Source organism: Pieris napi, chromosome 2 (genome assembly GCF_905475465.1).
Source record: "Pieris napi chromosome 2, ilPieNapi1.2, whole genome shotgun sequence".
NCBI lineage: Eukaryota > Metazoa > Arthropoda > Insecta > Lepidoptera > Pieridae > Pieris > Pieris napi.
This window is the reverse complement of record NC_062235.1, coordinates 28111-51350: the sequence shown is the minus strand read 5'-3', so window position 1 is coordinate 51350 and position 23240 is coordinate 28111. Positions and strand designations below refer to the sequence as shown.

Below are 23240 nucleotides of genomic sequence, written 5' to 3'. Positions count from 1 at the left end.
GATACACACTATGATGCTCTTCGCGGTTCGATCACGCTCCGGTCTCGGTTCGACCAAATCTCGCTGTGTCTACACTACTAGTTCCACAATCAGTCTGTCTCGATCGATGGTCGACATAGCACGTTTCTCGTAATAATTTTCTCGGAAAAAAACGTGTATAGAAAAATGCCGAAAATAATTATAGTGATATAAATAATCATTACTTAACATAACATTTATTACTAATAAAACACAGACACACACAAAATAATAATCAAAAATTACAAAAAAAATACGCAAGAAAAAAAGGAATAAGGTACATTTTATGTGTATTGTGTGTGTGTGCTAATGTAACATCTACCATCACAACCAAAGAGATACTGGAGTTGAAACAAAATCGTATTCACACTGTAGGTACAAGTCATGACAGGTCCGATCTCGCTCCAGTCAAATATTCTTTTCGGCCAACCGGTACCGGCACGATATCGAATACGAACTGGAGCGATACGATAGTGAGAATACTCTAAATCATTCTTATCTAAGAATATTTTACCGGACCAAGACCGCCGCGAGATCGAACCGTGAATGGCATCATAGTGTGTATCGAGCCTTATTTTTCGTAGAAGCTTACAATATTCAAATGTCATTCAAAATTATTAAAGTAAAGGTCCTCGACAATTAACAATTGACACGAACCGATACTTGACACTCGACATTTATACCTTTTCAAAATTGTTCAAAATCGAGCAGCAGCTCCTAGTGTACAGTGCTGTTAAAAAAATAAAACAATATTAAAACAGTCATTTATGTAAATAATAATTGATAATAGTTCTGTTAACCTATTGTTTTAACTTTTATTTTACGCTGTGTCCTGCCTGAAGTAAGTGTTTTATTCTTTAAAATTATTATAGTTACTTAATGACCACCTTCCACGGTTAATGCTCATAAATCGCATAATACATGTATATTACACGATTTTTCTACTACTAAATTAATAAGATTATTAAAAATACGAAATCATACTGTGTAGTATACAGTTTCAGGACAACGCCTAGTTTTTGCTTGATTAGTTATTGGAAGTAATACTTTTCCATTAGTAAATTTATTGAAGGCATGTAAAATTAAGGTCGGCATTGTTGATAAATAAAAAAAATGTATTTCTAACAATTTAAAACAATACTATGGTGCTGTGTTTTCATTTAATTTAATTTAATTCCAAATGCAAATCTGCAATAATGTTACAATTTTATTTACCTTTTATGTATTAAAAGATTTGCTATTACTTTAGGCTTCATAAGAAAATAAACTATCATAGTTAAGAAATATATTTTTGTAAAAAATAAGAAATTATGGATAAAATAAATATTCACATCAAGACCAGTAAAATATTGGTGTTTTATTATTCTTATTAGTAAGATAACTAACATAATTTCACATTCATAGAATATAATTATTATTAGTAACTAAAAAAAATCTATAATATTTTATATTAATTTGAGAATTACAGTTTTATAATTTGAATGAGCTGTGCCCTGCCGTTTCACCTGCTTTAATTTAAGACCTCCCTTACATGTCATAACTATGCATGTGGTATTCTGACCATTATTAATATGTTGGAGATATTTATTAGAAATAAATATTTGTGAATAACAAAATTATTTAGAAATAAACAAACAACCTATTCAGCTTTATAACATTGGTATAAATATTATTGTTTATCCTAATTGACAGGTCCTTAAATTGTTTGAAATATTGATAGGTAAACAAACCAACGTTCGTTTTTGCTAATAGCTTTCCCTACAATCATTTAATTTAAAAAAATGTAATTAGTTAACTGATTTGTATAAACTAAACAAAATTTGTTAGAGAAATGCAATTATGAATATTAATTAGTTTTGAAGATATTTGTCGTGACTGTCGCCATATCAGCGTGATTGCACTAACCCCTGACCTTACTTACTGTTTATTATTAGTTCTCTCACTAATTTTAATGTCCGGCGTTTGATGTCATAACAGAACTTTGTAGGTAATAAGTGCTGCAAATGCAAGATTTAAAAAATGCTATTTGTTATTTATATAACCTTTTACATTTATCATTACATGTGATAAATAATGTAGGTGAGAAGTTAGTTAAAAATTTTAATAAAATATCCATCAATATAACTATGTATTTGCATTTGCTATTTGGTTTAGTGGTTCTTAGTAGCCATTGGGCTCCTTATGATTCAATGTATTACGTTCCAATAGATGGCGCTGGCTGGCCGTTGTAACGCGCTAACGTTTTGATTAGAAATTTGGTTAAGGTCTACATAACGTAATTCTTCTCAGGCAAACGAGGCAAATTCACCTGATGTTAAGTGATTACCATATTTTTGAAAGAGCGCACGTATATAGATATACGAATACTCTTTAAAATTTAATATATGTACATAATACATATTAATATTATCGTAAGAAATGATAAATTATATATATATTCGATTATTTCGACATTCCCATTGCCTATCCTAATTCCTATCATTCCTAATTTCCTATGCGAGTTTTGTCTTTTGTTGCCTATTCTGTTGTTACTAAACTTATTTACTGGTTATTACTTATTACCTACTTATTATTTAAATACAGTCAAAACCGTTTACGACGACATCGTATAGAACAACATACCGGTTATATTGACCCAAATCAAAGGTCCCGGCTGAATTCTATTGTATTGGTTCTTAATAACAACGGTCAACGTCATCGGCTGTTACGACTATCGGTTTTTACGACCAAATATGAGTGTCCCTTCGATGTCGTTATAACAGATTTTGACGGTATGTATATATATTTAATACTATAAATGCTGTTTGGTTTTATAAATGCGACAGTCAGTTTATTGTTTAACTCGAGGCAACACAACAATCGCTAGAGGCATTATCGTAAGTATGCGTTTATTAAAAACAATTTTGATATTGGTTTCATTTTAGACGTCATTATTGTCAAGGTGAAGTAATTTTAAAGGAAATAAAGTAACAACTACGAATCATCTTGCGGTAGGTATATAGTATTTTTACTAGAAACACATTAATTATACACAGCTTCACTGATTTAGTCAACTTATATGTCTGCAGTCTGCGTAATCAATTAATATTATACAATTTACATTACAAATACAATTCGGTTTGGTTTTGTAAAGAATTAGTGTTGTGATGCTAATTTAAGGACTATAATAATTTAAGAAATCAGTAATCGAGTTACGTCACGCCTCATGTTGTGATGACGTCCGTGCAACTGCGACAAAAAGTGTTATCCGGTAAACACTGGAAAACTTATAAGACTTGAAACGAGTAAAGCTAATTTTACCCTTGATTATCTTTCTCTGGTATTGAAAATAATGCAAGCAGCATAATAAATTCAGATAGGAAAAAGAGGTGGGAATTATTTATAATGTAATTTTGATATCTTAATTGTTTTATTATGTATCAATAAAACAAGCATTGGAGATAAACCGGTTTCATGTTTGTGCTAAACGTTTCTTAATAAAATTATTGCTTTAATTATATAAATTTATTTATTTTATTACTTTATGTACATCATATAAATCTATTTTGTTGTATGTTAGTATAGAAAAGGTTCTATAAAAATAAAAAAAATAAAAATCTTAAATTTTATTATATCGATCGGAAGGAAATAATTATAAAGGCGGAAAAATTTAAGGTCGCGTTTATTTTTGTTACGTTTAAATATTTCTTAGAAACAAAACATTTGTTGTAATTAGTTTTTTTTACGAATTAACGCTGATATGATTTGTGGGAAGGTGTTTTCGGCTGATTCACTTAAACACAGTGTCGGTACTTCGTTAGTACAGCGTGAGTCAAATTGTTCTTGTTTGATGATTATAGTAGTAAGGTATTTTTTTTTATGATTATATAACTTAATTAACTTTAAGTTTTTATGTTAATTTACACGCACACACCCATTTGTTACCACGGAAAAGAACACGTTTTTATTCTTTTCCATGTCGCAGATGTCATCGCCTGTTCCTTTTCAGTTCTAGATTAGTGAGATGTGAAACAGAATAGTTATAAGTACTAATAGAAGTTGCATCTTGATAATTACCATCAATTAGTGGTAATAATATGATTCTGGCGATAAACATGCTTAGTTTATCTTCACAACCGTAACTTTTGAACTTTGTTACAACAGTCTAAATTTTTATCGTCTCCTGATAACTGTGTTTACTATTTACATCATAATGATGGTCGAGAATTGCTAGAAAGTTTTATAATCACATTGACTACAAATTATTTCGGTAATATAAAACATACTACAATAGACACATTAGTTAAATAAAACTCGATACTTTTTTGTGCTTAGCGACCTTGCGTTGATTATTCAAAAAGTTTTGATTAAATATATGTTTCTTCATTTTACGGACAAAATTACGTAAGGTAGTTTAAGTCGGCTTAATTGCATATCATCATAACTATGAGGTATCTTTGTCATTGATAATCTTTTTATGTCGCAATAAATAAATAATTTTGGCTTTAGAAAAGCGATAAACATTAATCGTTGTTGTATTTGTCATTTGTCGAGTTTAGGTTTACTTCATATTTTGCATGACATATTACAAGCTTGGAATAGTTTCAAACTTTATACTTTGAGAGCTCGGTTTAGATAAAAAATAAACTTCGATCTCTAACGTAGTTCAGGAATGGCAGCCAGTGGGCCAGTCTTAAGCGGGCCATAGACGGACCGCACGTTGCAGTCAAGACCGACTGCAACATGCGGTTTGCTCAGGAACTGCTCGAGCGGTCCGTGTATTGCGAATATGAATTTAGTATGGAAACTGCAGATCGCCCGCTTAAGCCCGTCCTTTGTCGGTATCCGTATTGGCCATTTATTTGGATAGGAAAACCCATTGGTACCTCAGGACTTAATGTAGTCATGACATGAAAGATCATCTTCATATTACAGACGGTGATGGAACTGGTGTCATTTGGCAAGGAATTGCTTCACGAAGCCGCAGAGGTCGCTGCTAGTTATCGAGTGGGTCAATCGGCCCTCAGATTCGTCGACAAAGCCCTTTGGACCGTCGAGAAGTCGGCGAGATGGGCCGTGCCACCACCCCGTATGTCTCTTGCAATGACGATGAAATTAACTTGCTTTCCTGCATTATACCATTACATAATTTTGCAGTGGAACAGGACGAGAGACAGCCAGAGTTAATACGTCCTCTACCCTGGGTGTTCTTCCTGATGTTGCTGGTAGCCCTTCGAGTCATCAGAGAGTCCATTTCTCTCATTAATTTGGTCCTTGGGAAGCCGCCGCTACGATCCGCCGATGTGGTATTTATATCGATTTACATAATGCGTTAGATTCAGATTGCCTAGCATAAGGATTACTATTGCTAATAGACCTGCCTTTTTTTGCGATAAGGTCTCATGTAGTTAATAGGTTTCTGCTTCTGAATCCTTATATGCTAACACGATAGTCGTAATATATAGGATGCCTAGACTGAAACTTTACCTTAAATAAATAATTCCACCAGGTCAAACAGCGGCAAAGTCAGGTGCCGATAGCAGTACAGGAGGTTAGTTTTTTGGTATCTCATGTGGCAATGTAACGATTCCAGGTGATATACATTCAAGGAAAGCGTCGCTACTTGCGCACGTTGAAATACCAAGGCAGTCGAATGATGCGCGCGCGCAGCGAGCCCAAGTCTTGGCGAAGTGGGATTTACTCTCTGTTCGAGTTTACGATGTGCTTCAGGAACTCTCACTGCCCCAATAACAACTCGCAAAGCAGTGGAGACGAGCTGGTGGTGAGGAGCCGACGTCTGTCGATTTGCCGATGCGCACTCTGCCCTTAACCATTCGACGTTTCGCTATTCCAGATGGTGTCCAGGAACGAGCCTAGCATGGAGAGACTCCTGGAGAAGATGGTGCAGGTCGAAGCCGACACCGACGACGCCAGCGAAACGGTATCTCGCGATTAAAAGCAAAATTAAATTTTATCAATGTTATTTTAAATGCCCCATTCAAGAAGTATTTTTGCACAATGTGTCGCTTTAAACTCTTTTATATTAAAACGGTCATCTAAGGAAATTGACGTCCGAAGGTGACGTGGTCTGCAAACTCATCATCGTGTATATGATACACGAGATACGCGAGAAGTGAATTCTTTAAGAGCCAAGAAGGTTTTTTACTTTTGCCAAAATCACAGCTTGAAGCCTTTTGGGTTTTGAGGAATATGTTTCCACTCTTCTGCAATAACTCTATTTAGAACTTAATACAGAACATCCCAGACACACTCAGTTTAAATTATTTAATGAAAACAAGTAAAAAATCTTGTTGTTTAATGGTCGACCACTTCTTATTGTTTGGCCGCGTCTTACGTAAGCAGATTGACTGCAATTCCCCCCCCCCCCCCCCCCCTCTTGTCAGCAAAAGTAAAGCTCTCAAAAATTATAGTACATAAACGTATTTATATTTTGTAGGAATCCTCGAAAATGCAGTGGGTAGTATGTGTAAAAAAGTAAATAATTACTGTTGACGTATTCACTAAATAAGAAAATCAATGACACCCCCCCGGCCCAGGCCCCTCTATAGTGCTTACGTAATACATACTTGTGTTTAGCTATTAAAATATAATTTATTCAAAAGGAGGATTATTGTTCAATCGTTTCGGCCGCGAACACGAGGAGCGACGCGGAAATGACGGAAGCCACCCTCGACAAGTCGTTCGAGGACTCCCGGGAAGAGATCGTCACCTCCACTCCGGAGAAGCGAGACTCCTCTCCGGTGCACGGAGACGTGTCCGGAATCGAGAACGCCCGGCTCGAGTCCGTCCGCGACTTCGGTCGACACGAGCGGAACGGACCGAACCCCGCCCACAAGATAGGTGAGGTGTAATTCTGTGTGTTCTCACGTTGGTATTTTTCACTATAGTATTTATGAATTTAAAAAGATTATTTGCGGTGATGACTTTCAATCTGAATAACTTAATTTTTATGTCATTTAATTTAATATATTATGTACATATTATATACTGTATGTAATTGTTAATATTAAGTTAATCGGCACTGAAGATTCCACTAGTTAGAAGTGATCGGACTTCAGGTTTACAAATGTCGTTTAGTGTGTAATAACTGTATGTACTCATTTAGTTAATCTGTTTTTCTGTCTCTGTACCTAAAGCGTATAATTAAATTTAAAAAAAAAAGTAAATATTACAAATTTCAGCCAACGGCAGACCCGCGCACGCGTCGCCCTCCCGAGAGAGGTGAGTTCCCCCGACCCGGACTTCGCCCCGTGCCTCGGACGGCTTCCTAATAGCTCGGATTTTCCACAGGATCGCAGGAGGCGACCTAATATATTGAAGGTTCCACCGAACGAGCCTTACCGTTAGTCGTAAGCTGCGCTCAATATTTAGAGGAAACGGTTCGACTCCCATCGGTGCAGCGAAGACTTCGCCTCGTTCCCGAATCTCCCTGTTGTTTTATCTTTAAATTATTTATTTACACGCATCGCCTTCTATGAATCAAAATATTTACGGTTAGTTAAGGTGAAATTATATTATTTGTTCGGATCGGAACGTCCGATTTCAATGTTTCGGTGTCTCGTTATGGAATGTATATTATAGAAGTTTATAAAAGGTCCCGTCGGACGGGTTCGCTTTTGTCACGCGATTGTCTTCGATCGGCCGATGCCTATAGTTCGTCGACAGGGAATGTGCACAATTGTTGTTGTCCCATTAGAAGTTCACCCGACGAGAATGAAAACGAGGGTGTGAGCACGAGGAGGGAAAGAGTGTCCCCGACGTCACTTTTCTAAATGTTATTTATAAATTTAGCGTAGTATTAATTGAAGTATTTATATCTTTTACTCGCCTAACCGAGTTAGCAAAAGTTCAGTTAACGTTCTGCCCAAATTACCTAAACGACTCGTTTAACGTTCCTTCCCTTATTCTGCATTTTATGTTATCTTACGGATTTAACAAATATGTAATTAAATTGTATAATGCCTTTTTCTTACAATGCATATTCCCTTTCAAAGAGTCGTCGCTCCGAAGCAGCTTTTCTAGTGTAAAGTCTGTAACAAGCAATGCGCTCCTCGATTGATATTTATTTCTCCATCTTCCCTCCATTATTTATTATCAAGGAACGGCTTTCTCTCGCAAATCCCAAAGCTTTGGCTGTGTCCACTAAATAAGACTGAAGAGAAATTAAATTGAGCCTTTACTTCTCGATATTTAATTACGATTGTAATATTTAACGCTAATTTATTATTTTTATTTTCTAATATTTGTATACTTTTAATAATAAAAATTGGAAAAAATTAAAGAGTTTTATTGTTTCTGTCTATATTTTTGTTCCACGTCAACCCTCATTATTTAAGATAAAATGTATTTGATTTTAATATAAATTTCAAATAAAAAAATAGCTAAAAAGATCTTATCTCTGTTTCCGCCCGGGATCGAACCGGGGGCCTTGTGCGTGTGAAGCACACGTGATAACCGCTACACTACGGAAACTTATTCATTATCTTTGAAAATATTGAATACGTTATTCACGATAATATAGCTATTAATCCATGAAAAAGTTAAATACTTTGATTCAAGCAATCGGCCACTTAGCAAACATCAGGTGAATCCTAGCGGTCTTCGCTGAGGCACCAAAATAATCTAAAGCCCTTTCCTCTAGTGACTTAAATTCCGGTGTGAGCAAGCCGAAGTCAGTCTCGCGGCATCGTCGCCCGCGGATAGTCGCGGACACTTTGTGTCGCACAGTCGTCAGTGTTTAGTGTACAAAAATTGCTTTATTAATTTTAGTGCTTCTTAAAAATATTCACCATGGATCCCGAGGCGTTTTTGGACCTGGCCAATCAGGTCATTAAACTGAAAATGTATCCGTATTTCGATATCGCGCATTCATTATTATGCGCTCTTGCCGTGAGGGAAGATTTAGGGGCTGGTAATGTATTTTCATAAACCTTTTCCCGCCTATTATGACTTTCGCACGTTAAAACCTCCCTAAGTCGTGATTGAACAGACTATTTAATGTGTCTGGGTGCCCACGACAAAGTACTAAAATAAACCGATACAAGTTAAAAATAGATCAGTTCCCTGTTCCCTGTGTAATAAAATGGTCACAGCGTGCGTTAACGGAATGTAATAATATTTAATAAATGAAACCTACGAAATTTGTGATGTTAATTAATTACCTCATTGTTATCAAACCGATAACAAATTTATCAGGGCTTAACTAATTTATCTGCTTCAATCCCATTCGTATTTGGGAAATTTGCTCATCTGAAACTCCTTTTGGGCATAAAAATTAAATACATTTTTCATTGTTGTGTTGAATAACCGATAAGCGTTGATCGAAGGTTTCAATTACAGCGAATAAATTCTAAGAACGACGTAAAATAAGTAAAAGATGACGTAAATTACTGTAATTATTATAGCTACTATTGTTAAAGTAACAACCATACATAAATTTCATATTCTTAAAACGTCTAACCTTGGTAGTAAAAAAGTATAAAAAAGACAAGAATATGCTACTGGAGTAAAAGAGACCGTCGGGCTCGTCCGGGATTTGAACCCGGGACCTCTCGCACCCGAAGCGAGAATCATACCCCTAGACCAACGAGCCACGTTGGCACGTGTTAAATTATTGATGAAGTTATCCGTAAGTCGCGTCATCCCGTTTTACCCTTCCCCTATTGAACCGCTTTGGCTTGTGTGACGTCTCGGATAACTGGGTACACGAAGCGTAATGCCATCCTCATCTTGCTTATATAGGCAAATGTCTCACTAGTTGTAGTATATTAGACATTTCAGAAACTGAAGCTATTCTTACTTCGCCAATTAATTCAACAGGAGCGCAAGCGTTCTCCCGCAAACACCCTCTAGCATGTTGGCTGTCCACCATGCTAGTCATCTTCGCGGGCGGCATGGTGGCCAACGGGCTGCTCGGGGAGCCCATTCTGGCACCTCTTAAAAACACACCACAGCTACTAATAGGAACGATTACATGGTAACGTCACTTTTTCTCTATTTATTCAATGGATTTGGCTTTTCATAAGGATTGAGTGTATATGTTAACTAACCATTGAGTTCGGAGATTGTATTTGTATTTGTGTTCTGCCGTACCTGAACCCAAGGATGTATGTAAGAATATTTGTTTTATACCTATTACGATATTATTTCTCTGTACATAATTCGTCACTAATAATAACTAATTGTACTAAGAAATGATTTATTATAATCGTTCAAGTAAAGATGGCTGAAATTTGCCTGACGTTTGCCAATTATAAATATTTCAGGTACTTGGTGTTCTACACGCCATTCGACGTCGGGTACAAAGTGGCCAAATTCCTTCCCGTGAAGGTGACGGCTGCGGCCATGAAGGAGATATACCGGGCGAAGAAAGTGTACGATGGGGTATCTCACGCAGCTAAACTGTACCCTAACGCTTACATCATCATGGTCGTCATCGGTCAGTTTTCACTCTTCCTATCGTGTTTCTATGGATAGCTGGATTTACTGAGTGATCCAGATATACTCATTCTTAAAATTATTAAAACATTCCAGGAACAATAAAGGGCAACGGCGCCGGCTTCACCAAGTTAGTGGAGAGGCTGGTTCGCGGCGCTTGGACTCCCACCGCCATGGAGACTATGCAGCCCACTTTGTGAGTCTCATACCAAGTATTTTAAACATAATACTCACATTTGAATGGTGCAAGGAGGAAAAGGAGTCAGATGTCCCTTAGACACAGAGTGAGCCTGTATCCGACCGTGCCAACCCTACGCTTGCGTAATCTCCCATACCAGCTGCAGATCTAGCCGCGACGAAAATCCGGAGTCCGCATACGTGCAAAATGTAAATTACCGCCATGACCTTGGCGTCCACACGCCACAAGATTAAAACCCATCCCAAATGAAAATATAATTTATTCATATTATGAACGTTAGTTAAGCATAATTGGTTTTAAATTTACATTTACTGCCAGTTCTCAAACCGAGGGCGTAGGCCGGACGAGAAAAACTAGCGATTAACTCTTCGTCACTCTTTTAAATCACTATTTATTTACAAAATATTTGTAAGCGCTTGCAACCATAACATCATGCTCCTCATCACATGTTAGAGCATTTAAGTATTGCAAAAAATGGTGCGTAAAAGCATCAATTATTATTATATATATATATATTAATTCCAGCTACACAAAAGCTTCTCTGGTGGCCTCAATAATCTTCGTGCTGGACAAGAAGACGGATCTCATCTCCGCGCCTCACGCGCTCGTCTACTTCGGCATTGTCATCTTCTTTGTTTACTTCAAGGTATTCCACATTCTTAACATTCTTTCTTCATGTGCAGGATGAATAATGCTCCGTGGCTTTTGGAAGAACGTCTTCATGACTCTCTCATTGTTAATTACAGCTATCTTCGATATTGCTGGGCATTCACGACCCCTTCGTGCCTTTTGAGAATCTGTTCAGCGCCTTGTTCCTGGGGGGCATTTGGGACTCTCTCGCCAAGATCCTCGGAAAGGGGCAGCCCAAGGAGGACGCCAAGGACGCCAAAAAGGCTAATTGAGCGGGTACGTTTTAGACTGGCCGATGCCTTCGCAACCAGCTTTTTGGTCATTATTTACAAATTATACATTTCTTGGACGTTTTTCAGATCGCAACGTGACCATCAGAGCGCGGGAGTGGACGACCTCGGTTGGCGACGTGAAGGCTTATAATAAAAAAAATATAAAAAAATAGTAAAATCCTATAACGAGAAAAAAATGGTGCAGCGACCAAAGTTATTATACTTTAAGTATTTTTATTTAAATAATTGACTAGTCATAAACCATTTACCGGCACAAGTTAGGTTTGCAATTTATGTTTTAGCTTAAGAGGCTTTATCTTAGTTAGTTAGGTGCGTACACATTATTTGCCCTTAACAGAGTAAGCTTCTCAAATGGTATTTTGTAAAAAAGAGGTAAATAATACCTAAACAGAGATAATATTATGTAGTAATGAATTGATCGGGCTTCCACAGATTAGTCAACAGTAAGGCTAAAGCCGCACAATTCGTCCCGTAAGGTTTTGATCGGAGCTCAGCATTAAACGCACAAGTATTTTTAATTAATTTAGTTCCTGTTTTTCAAAACGTACTATCGATACATAGTATGTGTGTAGGAGCATTGTGAATATATTCTATATTGTAGAGATTAAGTATTATATTTATTACGAAACGATTAACGACAAATAACGATCCTTCCGAAACTTAAATATTTGGAAACCATTTCTAATTAAATATTCATTCCTGATTCGAGCAGTAATAATTGTAGAATTGTTAGAATATGAAATATCTGACCGAACTGCGCGGGTGCTTGCAGTGAGGATCACGTGTTTCATCTGATTTAGTGGAATCTAATTCGTTTCATATAACCCGAGGAAGGAATAAATTTTGATAATGACCACGTGTTTTATTTTAACTTATAGAGGATAAACAATTCCCGAGAGCAAAACCATTGCTTAGGAGAAGTTCTCTTGTAAATTATTAATTACTTCACCTGGTACCGTGGTGTGATTCAGTTAATAAAAATACCAAATAAAGGGCAAGGACATAAATAAATAGAAATCACTATTGCTTCGGTATAGTGCTTTTCTAATGCCTCGAATTGCAGTGTCAATCCCGAGGCCATGCAGATGTAACGGGGTGACCTTTCAATTATGTACTCTGTTGAGCGTGGACGCAGGTGGCGCAGTAAACTACAAAACATAATTGTTTGCAAGTCCTAACGTTTGAAGCAATACGATACAACGTCCGATGAAGCTGCAGAGTTGTGTGATCCGTCAGGTAATAGGTATTATGAGGTCACTGTCGGGCAAACCGCCCGCATGGTGCGAGTGACTGTTACACCGCAAGGCCGAACTAAAGGGGTTTTTATTAGTTTAGCAAATTAAGGGAAGACCATGCATAAATAAATGTGGTCCTTCTGATCTGTTTTGCTCCTTTTCAATTAAAGGTAATGTGATATAAAACTGAAATTTTAAATGTAGATATGTAGTATTATGTGCAGTGTCACCAAGTAATGGGTTTATTTTATTAATGTATTGCGTTGGAAAGCAGAACATTATTTTTTAATTGACGTGTTTATCACAATCGATAAATTAATCGTAGATTTATATTTATCGTAGTAAATGCGCTCATTTCGGTGTAACGGTGTTCCGAGCTGTATCTGGTGACGTCGTCGAGTGCAATTCCTGCGAACATCGCTCGGTAATCACCGGCTTCAAACTAATGTGTGGCGCGCGCGCAGACCGTTCAGACGCGCTTCGTTCAAAAGCAAAATACTTGTAGATTAATATTTAGTGTAGTCGGCGTTTACAGTGGTTAATGTGATACGAAATCAACCGTAAGTGAATAGAATAACGGTACCTTTGTGTGAAAGTGACCGGTTCACAGTTATCTCAATAACGTAATATAGAACCGCTTCCTCCAGGTGCATACCTAGACAGTATTTTATAGTTTTTACTTCCTATTAATAACTAAAGCGAACAATAACTAATATAAAAGCTACAAATTACTTTTTTAAATAAATATGTTTATACATTTCTGTCGCGTAATTGTTTTTACGGGGGTGAAGAAACGATACGAGCATTTATCAAAGCTCAAGAGGTGTATTCTAAACTTCCTTAACGGTGACTAGATTCCAAGAATCTCCAAAACAGGATTTACAAAAAAACTCTACTGGGGACACTCAACGGACTCATTTATTTTATCAATTAGAGATAAATTTATATTGAGGATTACAGTTTAATTTCTCAAACGTAACATCTATTTTATCACAAATCTCAAACCTGCTGCTTAACCCTGACTCATGACTAGGAATGTTTAATTGATTTTTTTTTAATCTTGGTCAGTGGACCCTTCCAAGGGGATATACCTAACTATTGTTTTGCGAGCCCAAACCCCTGTGTTATTAAGCACGTGAGTTAAAAACTAAGCCCTGCCCTGCGATTCTGTAACTCACTTCACGAACTCACACAGCGGTTTTCGCATCGGCGGTCGCTCTCAAATCAGTCGTGAAGCAGTCATTTTATGATTTGGCATTCTGATAAACAATAAACTACAAGCTCCCACCTTTTCAGAATGCCAAATCATAAAATGACTGCTTCACGACTGATTTGAGAGCGACCGCCGATGCGAAAACCGCTGAGTGAGTTCGTGAAGTGAGTTACAGAATCGCAGGGCAGGAGTCGAGTAATGAGACATGGGAACACATTATTTATTAGGAATTAACGTATTACTCTTATTTATTGTACAAAATTCATCTATTATTGCATTTTTATCAGAATTACAGAAATATACATTAAATGCTTCTAATTTTACATTTACTGCCAGTTCTCAAATTAAGGGCGTAGAACGGAAGAGAAGAACTGGCAATAAGCTACAGGGACCTACTAATTTCCCAAAGGGTACATAAAAGATGATATCATTGGACTTTTAATTGAAAAACCGTGTATGATTAAGAAACATGATATTTTCAATAAGATTGTATGAATTTGTATGTACTTACTTTGTATTTATTTGTTCATAGTTGACTTTATATTTTACTAGGGTTGAAATAATTACCAAATCCTTACTATAGGGATTAGTCAAAGCTATTTAATTTAATTCTCCTTAAAAAGCACACACGTGAACAATTAATAAGTAAGACATGACTCGTGTCAGTACCTAACGGAAATAATTCCGATTAACTCAATGGAAATAATAGTGAATTGACCTTCCCTTGAATTTTTAACTTTAGCGAAGGAAACATCAGCGGTCCATTGGATCACGATTATTTTTATTATTTATTTGATATATTGCATTAGTAAAGAGTATATTGCATTAGCTTTACAATTGATATAACATTTACCTTATGTGTAAACAATATATTACTAAGAAATTATGTATTAGTGGAACTCAACAGTTACTTTTTAGCGAGATGTGATAATTACGCTCAGCAGCAAAATGATGTTTCCTCATCCGTATTGCGAAAAGACGTGACTGGAAAGCGAAGGTTTTTCGTGATCGTTATTACGAAGATGAGGAAAGGTTTTATTATTATTCTTTGTTTTAGGGTAAGCCGGCTTCAAAATGCCTCAATTTAAAACCGTGCTGGTAACGGGAGGCGCCGGGTACATCGGCAGCCACTGCGTGGTTGATCTTCTGGACGCTGGATACGACGTAGTGGCCATAGACAACTTCGCCAATGCTGTCGGTGACGAAGAAGGGTCGCCGGCACTTAATCGTGCGGAACAAATCACAGGAAAGAAAATTACCTTTTACGAAGCCGATCTTTTGGATAAAGCGCAGATAAATGGCATTTTTGATAAGGTATGAAACATCCAGATAAGCGTAGCTAATAGCATTTTCTAGTATTACATGTTTTCGCACTTACGACTCATATGATGTATGAAGATTTTTATCACAGATAATATTTCGCAAAATACGAATCTCTCGTATACATGGTAGATAGCTCGTTAAAGACACAATAATATGTTTTCAGCACAACATAGATTGCGTGATCCACTTTGCAGCGCTAAAAGCGGTCGGAGAGTCAATGCAACAACCGTTACTCTATTACCAGAATAATTTACTCGGAATGCTCAACTTATTGGAGGTATGGTGATGTTTCTACTGGCTTGCGCAAAACTACTTCTTCTCTTTCGGAACTATTCCTTTGCAGATTTGAGCACTAACATAGAAGTGTCTAGAGTCACTTGAATCTTAACTTTTAATCTGATATCGTAAAATATGCAAGGTAAAGCTTGTTAAGATTTTTTTTTCAATCTTTAGGTTATGCGATCCCATAACTGTTATCAAATGGTTTTCTCATCATCGTGCACGGTCTACGGGGAGCCAAAACATCTGCCCATTACGGAAACACACGCAACGGGCAATATCACCAACGTGTACGGCCGAACCAAGTACTTCATCGAAGAGATGCTTAAAGATTTAAGCGCTGCCGATGCGGTAAGTCTCGACAGTTTGTAATTTGTGATGTGCATGTTTTTCTAAAGCGTATCGTGTGTAAAACAAAAGCCACGCCACGTGCCACGTTCCCACAAAATAATTATTGACAACGTGTCTATGATACATAGGTCACAGATGTGTCCACAACCAGTTCTCGGGGAGTCGACGATAAGTTCAAGGCCGTTAAGCTGTCGTATCTTAATTAGAACAATAAACATCGAGGCAAAAACTTGTATGAATTAAACAATATTTTCTTCATTGCAAACGTGTAAATTCGAGATTTTCGAAATGTTCTTCACAAATGAATCTTATATACAATTTATTAAATGAATGCTATCAAAAATGTATTTTTCAGAAATGGAACATAATATCTCTGAGATACTTTAATCCGGTGGGCGCACATCCTTCTGGGCTGATCGGGGAGGACCCGACAAAAGAGTTTACAAACCTCATGCCCTTCATGGCTCAAGTCGCGTTGGGCAAGAAGCCAGTGCTCACCATTTTTGGAAATGATTATAACACCCCTGATGGAACTGGTGAGTTGTGACAACTACTACTAAACTCGGTAAATACTATATTAAATTTGACTCTTCATAGTTGTGGAAAGTTGTCCAACATTTCGTTTAAAATCCAGGTATCCGAGACTACATTCATGTGATGGATTTAGCCAATGGCCACGTGGCAGCACTAAATCTCTTGTGCACGTCTCATCTTGGTCTAAAGGTTAGTAAGAGACTATAAAAAGGTTAATTTCATCATTGTTATTAAACCATATACAAATTCCAAATACTATTCTGATGCCAATTATTAGTAATAGTTTTTTTTTCAGATCTACAATCTAGGCACAGGGCGTGGTGTTTCAGTTAAAGAGTTGGTCGATGTGTTTGAGCGGGTAACGGGCACCAAGGTACCAACGAAGTATGTGGCGCGGAGACTGGGCGACATCACTGCCATGTGGGCTGACGCCACTCTCGCTAACACTGAGCTGGGCTGGACCACCACTCGCAGTATTGAACAGATGTGTGAGTCTTTAAGCATAGTCAAATATTATTCTATTCAGATGATCTTTGTTGATTTGTCAGATTATGCTTCCCCAATTTAACTATTGAATCGATCTGATAGTTACCTATTACATCAATTCACTTCTTTTTTTTGAAGTAATTTATTGTGTGTGAGAAGAGAGAGAGAGAGAGATTGTTAAAGTTAGTAACATCAACAAGAAAAAAGTACGGAAGCGGTTCAATACTAATTGAATGTAATTAAAGGTTTTTAGTCATTTTAAGACTATTCACATAACATTTTTTGTAGATTTGCTGTTGTTGGTTTTATTTTATTTAAAAGCTCTTTCGAAACCCCAGGTACAGACTTCTGGCGATGGCAGACGATGAACCCCGACGGTTATCCGAAGAAGAATAAGACTAGTGTCATTGTCATGAACGGAAAGAGTTAACGGGATTTGGCACTTTGATTATTTTACTATTTTCATAAACAATGCGTACCTACTTATTAATACTTTAGCTCTTTTAATTTCTTCCCACAAAACGTCCTCTAATACAAGTAGAGGGCTTTTCCCAAGCTCGTCAATCAGGGATAAATATTGTCTATTTCTACATTAACTTTGAACTTTCTGCTATTTACCCTGCTGCTTTACCCTGATTCGAATTGGTTCGGATATACTTCAGTGGACAGCTGGTTCCTCATAGACCATAGTGGTGGTGCTCGGCAAAAAAATGCTTACAAAACGGTCAGTTGTGGAAGGAGGTGATACGGCTGGAATTTCGTATTCTGCCTCGACGATGGTGAAACTTACCTTACCTTATCCGAACAACTCCTTTGAATACGCTCTGTGGTAAAAGTGGTAGATGATGCAGAAAGACCCCAAATCTCTACGCAACGAGAACGCGATTCGAACTGCGCTTTGAATACGGTCAAGTGGAATGAGTCGGTACTAGGGAGCTCCAGCCCAGAGGTTCTAACAGTACTTCGAATTTACACTTTCTGCAGTTGCAAGCGATGACCCAGAGTGAAGTACCGTCTTGCGTTGCTGTGACGACGTGACAAATCGGGAAATCCAGTTGTCCGAACTCATAAACCGCCAGCGCCTTCCGCTTGGACTTATATCACTTAACATCAGATAAGCCTCCTGCCCATTTGCACCTTGATCTTTAAAAAAAAAAACTAGAAATAGATTTGTGATTATTACAGAAAGCGATAGGGTAACAGATACTAAAGGATAATTGGAACAGTGACTCCAGTTTGTCAGATATTAAACCGGCAGTGACCTACAACCGTAGATAGAGTATAGAACTAGATGAGCTTCTAAAATAACAATAATAGCTAAAGATAGAAAGCAGTAACGTGAAATACTTAAGTGCGAGCGAAACAGAGTTTTTCTGTCTCTATTTGCGTATCGGGTTTTATTTGTATACCATCAAGCCCTTGGTGGTAAACAAGTTTTCACCGTTTACTGATAAATCTGTGAAACCCAAGTCAAACCCATATTTTAACACTTTATCCTTATAAGAGGTGTATTTAAAGTGTCAGTCATGGTGAATTGTTGCATAATTGGCTGTAAAAGCTATAGTGAACGTAAAGAACCAAACATAACCTTTCATCGGTAAGTAGCTTATTTTGTTACGACTCAGTAACTTTGTTCAAGGATTATTAATTCGAATGTGTATTTTGGTCAATAATAAGCAATCTTCAATGAATTAAAACTGTAAATACGACAATTCCAAACATATTTTTCAGTGCTAACCGACTAAATTGCGAATCATGTTACCTACGTCAGGTAGTTGCCACATTTCGTGTCCTTTGTAAATAGTTGGATTATAACTCGTTGATTAAACTGGCATCCAACTCAAAACGCCTGGTTATGCTCAAGACCCTTTGAAATTAATTGTTTTCAAAAGAAAAAAAATAAAACGTTTTTACAACCACGTGCGATACCTACACATTTTATTCACGTAAGTAGTTAACTCTTGCAATATTAGTGAAGAGTTTAAGGATAGAATAAGTGGCTTAGAATCTTACCACATCCATCTGTACAACAAATATTTTTATTTGTTTGGAAGGAATCGGTTAAAGTGACAAGGCCTTTGTTTTGTTTTTATGATTTTGTATGTTTATGGTGTGCAAATAAAGACTATTATCTATCTATAAGGCCGTAATTTGTTCTGTTAAATTTTACCACTATGTTTGTCTTTTTTGCAAATCTGGAATATTGTTAACAAATTAATAACATCTTTCAGCATGACGATACTTACATGACAGATGACCGCTTACTAAACGTACCATCAAGAGAAGTTGCTATGGAAATAGAAATAGAGACTACTTTAAAAGTAGTTACTCTTAAAGTACGAGTAGCCGCCCATGGACACTCTCAATGCCAGAGGGCTCGCGAGTGCGTTGCCGGCCTTTCAAGAATTGGTACACTCTTTTCTTGAAAGAAGGCATGAACCGTAGCTTAGTACATTCTAGATTCGTTAGACGTAGCTATGCGTGTCAAACGGTCAAATTCAATAGCAATAATAAAATCATAACACGCTTTTGTTAATTATTTTTTTGCTACAATTATTATTTCTTGAGTAGATTGAGTTGACATTTTTTTTAAATTACTATGATTAAGAAATGTTAAAATTTTTACCTACAAAATAGGGAAAAATTTTCTCATGGCAATATTAGTGGCATATTGATATACATTATGAAGTTATGTCGATAATTATTCGCTATCTCACACGCTGTACGCTGATGCCTGGTCTATACCATAGTCCGTCTATGATTATGGGCCTCTATTTGACAGTCCTTAAATTATATTGATGTTTCATTGTCGTTTCAGAATACTATATAGGGCTAAGTGAGAATCAGAGAATTAGTAGAATATCACACTAAATCTTAGAAAGCTTAGCTTAGTCTTTTTTATCTGTGCTCTACATCCAAGTACCTAATAGGTAACTGTGGTGTATATAATGCACTCTATAATCTCTATTTGGTATGTATATAATAGGGATGGTCGATGTTAGAAAAATATACATGTTAGAATACGCGTTCATAATTTTAATTAATCTGATTTGTGGATGCGTTAAGAAGACATAATTTGTTTCGTAAGTTGCATTAGTCGTGCACCGGCCGTGAGTTAATATCGATGTTCGATTCAGGTTTTTTTTTTATGGCTCTGACACATTTGTGCATTAGCCAGCGTCAAGTATAGGATTTTTTATAATTCGTGCTTATCTTTAAAAATTCGACCGTGTCCTCCATGTACAGTTTAAGCAGTACCACACAACCCTCCCAAAGGCCGAGAACAAATTTAAATTAAATTAAAACTTGCCCTTGAACCGGGAATCGAACCCGGTACCCCTCACCTAGCTGCCACTTAATTAGACCGCTAGGCTATGAGGCCCCTAATTCGATTCAGTTAACATCGATGTTACGATATTTTTGGTATAGTAACATCGAAGTCAAAACATCGATGTTTTTGCTTTCAACATCGATAATAATCATCGAACATCGATAACCATCGAATATCCCTAATGCGTTAGAATTTGTTTTGTTGAAAAACAAACATTTTATAAAAATCGAAGTAAACTATTGTACAGAAGCAGCCCACTAAAAATATTTTGAGTAAATACAAAAGTGAAATCATGAGTATAATATTTAGTAAGGAAAATATATGTTTAATTGATCATATGGATTTTGTTACCAAATGCTACAGCAATGTAAGAGAAAAAAATAATACAAAACACTACACTTTAACACCTAAGTTGTTCTCAATAAAACGTAAAAGCATTATCGCACCAAGTAAACAATTCAGGAAAAGGAAACACAATGATAATGTTCTTGAAGAAGTAAGTACTTATTAATCTATGTCTTGAAATCAATCATATTTAAATATTTAATATATTTCGACATAAATAATTTGTTAACTGTAATTACAGCAAATGAATGCCTCTAAATGACAACCACCGTTTTACCGTAGAATACTTATCCTATAATCTATTTTTTTAGGCGCTAACTATACAAGCAATATACAATAATCTCATTGCATCATTACCGACAGGCTTAAAAACAGCAGTAAAAACTAAATACAATACAATGGATGCTTCTTCTTTAAGGGATTTTTCAAAGAATTTATTTGAATCAACTGACTATGACCACAAAGATACAAGCGGCGGTAATAACTCTGAAGTCCCACTGATATGTCAAATCGAAGGATCTGATTTTTTAGTACCAGGAAAATGTAGGTAAGGCTTAGATGCCCTTGAAAGAAACTACTTCATTAATTTTCATTATCTGTTTTGTAGTTTTGATTGACAATTCCTTAAACTTGTCTTTGGAAAATAACCATCTTAAATTAGTTTGTCAATTTCAGATTCAAATGTGGCTGTGTAAAAGAAGAATGTAAGAAATTGGATGGGAATAAATATGATATTGTTATAGCAGATCCACCATGGTGGAATAAATATATTCGAAGATTGAAGAAGGCAGCTATCAAACTAAGGTAACTTATAACATATGTTAAGAAAAGTTAACTCTTTTTCTCAACAGGTAAGTATTTAATGTACTTTCTTAAAGATCTCATAAACAAATAACTTTAATCCTTAATGTTTCCATCATAAAATCCTTCATAAGTGTGATTTTTTTCTTGTTCCAGTTATTCAATGATGTATAATGAAGAAATCGCATCAATACCCATAAACAATCTATTTTCTGACACCACCCTTATAGCAGTGTGGTGTACGAATTCCCCAAGCAATATTAATTCTGTCAAGGAACTAATTTTTCCTAAATGGGGTGTTGAGTATGTAACAACATGGTATTGGTTAAAGTTGACCATAGATTTAGAGCCTATTTGCCCGTTTAGTAGTGGCTCAAAAAAACAACCATATGAAAGATTAATTATGGGAAGAAGAGGAGACTTAAAAGTGCCGAAAAATGTGGTGTTTGCAAGTATTCCTAGCTCATTACATTCTCATAAACCGCCACTTAATGGTGAGTAAAATAACATTGACTTGATTTATTTGTCTGTTTCACATGATTCCTGCCATAACAGTGCTACTGTTACCTAACAGTACCTATACAACCTGACTTTCAAAGTAACTGCAATTGTTTGTCATAAAGAAATGAACATTTAATAGCAGACTGGTGATTTTAAAATATATTGTTGTTTATTTGCAAATTCAAATTAAAGAAAAAAATGTTTTCAGATCTTTTCACATACTATAATATATCAACAGAAGGACCACATGTTTTAGAATTATTTGCAAGATACCTGCTTCCAAATACTACTAGTGTTGGTTATGAACCATTAAAATGGCAAAATTTAGCATTGTATGTAGAAGTTGACAATAAAAAGAATAATGTTTAAATTATGGTTTTAATATACAATCTGAAATATAGGTTGTTGTTTCCTTGATAAATTCTTAGCGTTAAACAATATTAAAAGGATTTTAAAAATGTAAAGTGACAAGTCATTTGTTTACAATTTTTATTTCTTTGTACAAAAAACAACTCATATAAAGTACTAGCGGACCTCACAGACTTTGTCTTGCATTATACCTATTTCAAGCGATTAGGATATTTAACAAAGTATGAAGTACCGACTGCAGCGCCATCTGCCGGGCTGATTTATGAATCTAAACCATTCCCAGATCCCCTTGAACACACACAAAAAAATTCATCAAAATCGGTCCAGTCGTTTGAGAGAAGTTCAGTGACATACACACTCACAGAAGAAATATATATATAAAGATAACTATAAACAATACATAGTTCTTTTCTTTGACAAATTTAGCACGCGACGTTACCGTCTCGTGTTAAGCTTTTATGACGAAAGAAACAAAATATAGAAATATATGTTTTATATATTATGTGCTCTTTAAACAAATAAATGTTTTTTCTGTCTTTCTTCTTATGTATATAGATAAAAACCACGCTTCCACAATCAAAAACATCCAGTCCAGTTCCACAAAACACTCTAATAAAATTTGTTTTTTGGTTCAAAAAACCCTTTTTTTTACCTTTAAATTTTGAATCTGAAAATCCCAAACTATATCTAAGTATAGATACATGAATGATGAAACATGATATGCATGATAAGCAACTGATAAGCAATACCGTATCATGGTCGCCAACGAAGCTATGTACTTTGTTTTGTAACTTTTAAATGTGTGCTTTAAAATTATTATTTTTTGGTTAATCTTATGTCAAAATTTATTCGGTAGTTTTTGAGTAAAAGCCGTTTCTATATGCAAAAAGACCAG

The 23240-nt window shown here is 36.0% G+C and overlaps 4 protein-coding genes and 2 non-coding genes across 10 annotated transcripts; 4 read left to right on the top strand and 2 right to left on the bottom strand.

Annotated features, from left to right (window-relative positions):
* Window positions 1-696: 696 nt before the first annotated feature.
* Window positions 697-8314, top strand: LOC125055673. Of its 2 annotated transcripts, none has more exons than XM_047658140.1 (8): window positions 697-859; window positions 4933-5086; window positions 5155-5303; window positions 5591-5779; window positions 5852-5938; window positions 6621-6858; window positions 7200-7239; window positions 7309-8314. In XM_047658140.1, the coding sequence occupies exons 2-8, from the start codon at window positions 4939-4941 to the stop codon at window positions 7334-7336; spliced, it is 879 nt and encodes a 292-aa protein (XP_047514096.1). In that variant the 5' UTR covers window positions 697-859; window positions 4933-4938; the 3' UTR covers window positions 7337-8314. The 2 variants fall into 2 exon arrangements, with proteins under 2 accessions (XP_047514096.1, XP_047514088.1); XM_047658132.1 differs by lacking the exon at window positions 697-859 and adding an exon at window positions 2738-2894.
* Window positions 8315-8417: 103 nt separating this feature from the next.
* Trnav-cac lies at window positions 8418-8490 on the bottom strand. The gene has a single exon. It is a non-coding gene; the product is annotated as a tRNA-Val (tRNA).
* Window positions 8491-8676: 186 nt separating this feature from the next.
* LOC125055681 (trimeric intracellular cation channel type 1B.1) lies at window positions 8677-12430 on the top strand. Of its 2 annotated transcripts, none has more exons than XM_047658159.1 (7): window positions 8677-8929; window positions 9838-9994; window positions 10284-10456; window positions 10552-10651; window positions 11180-11300; window positions 11401-11560; window positions 11663-12430. In XM_047658159.1, the coding sequence occupies exons 1-6, from the start codon at window positions 8809-8811 to the stop codon at window positions 11554-11556; spliced, it is 828 nt and encodes a 275-aa protein (XP_047514115.1). In that variant the 5' UTR covers window positions 8677-8808; the 3' UTR covers window positions 11557-11560; window positions 11663-12430. The 2 variants fall into 2 exon arrangements, with proteins under 2 accessions (XP_047514115.1, XP_047514109.1); XM_047658153.1 differs by having other exon boundaries at window positions 11644-12430.
* Window positions 9539-9610, bottom strand: Trnap-cgg. The gene has a single exon. It is a non-coding gene; the product is annotated as a tRNA-Pro (tRNA).
* An 814-nt stretch (window positions 12431-13244) lies between the features above and the next one.
* Window positions 13245-17490, top strand: LOC125055648 (UDP-glucose 4-epimerase-like). Of its 2 annotated transcripts, none has more exons than XM_047658125.1 (8): window positions 13245-13372; window positions 15083-15339; window positions 15512-15625; window positions 15802-15978; window positions 16334-16514; window positions 16613-16701; window positions 16808-17000; window positions 17337-17490. In XM_047658125.1, the coding sequence occupies exons 2-8, from the start codon at window positions 15100-15102 to the stop codon at window positions 17426-17428; spliced, it is 1086 nt and encodes a 361-aa protein (XP_047514081.1). In that variant the 5' UTR covers window positions 13245-13372; window positions 15083-15099; the 3' UTR covers window positions 17429-17490. The 2 variants fall into 2 exon arrangements, with proteins under 2 accessions (XP_047514081.1, XP_047514080.1); XM_047658124.1 differs by having other exon boundaries at window positions 13247-13459.
* Window positions 17491-20335: 2845 nt separating this feature from the next.
* LOC125062671 (DNA N6-methyl methyltransferase) lies at window positions 20336-22346 on the top strand. Of its 2 annotated transcripts, none has more exons than XM_047668739.1 (5): window positions 20336-20825; window positions 20986-21221; window positions 21350-21478; window positions 21632-21969; window positions 22185-22346. In XM_047668739.1, exons 1-5 carry the CDS (start codon window positions 20622-20624, stop codon window positions 22343-22345), a joined length of 1068 nt encoding a protein of 355 aa, XP_047524695.1. In that variant the 5' UTR covers window positions 20336-20621; the 3' UTR covers window position 22346. The 2 variants fall into 2 exon arrangements, with proteins under 2 accessions (XP_047524695.1, XP_047524704.1); XM_047668748.1 differs by lacking the exon at window positions 22185-22346 and adding an exon at window positions 22029-22178 and having other exon boundaries at window positions 20337-20825; window positions 21632-21996.
* Window positions 22347-23240: the final 894 nt, after the last annotated feature.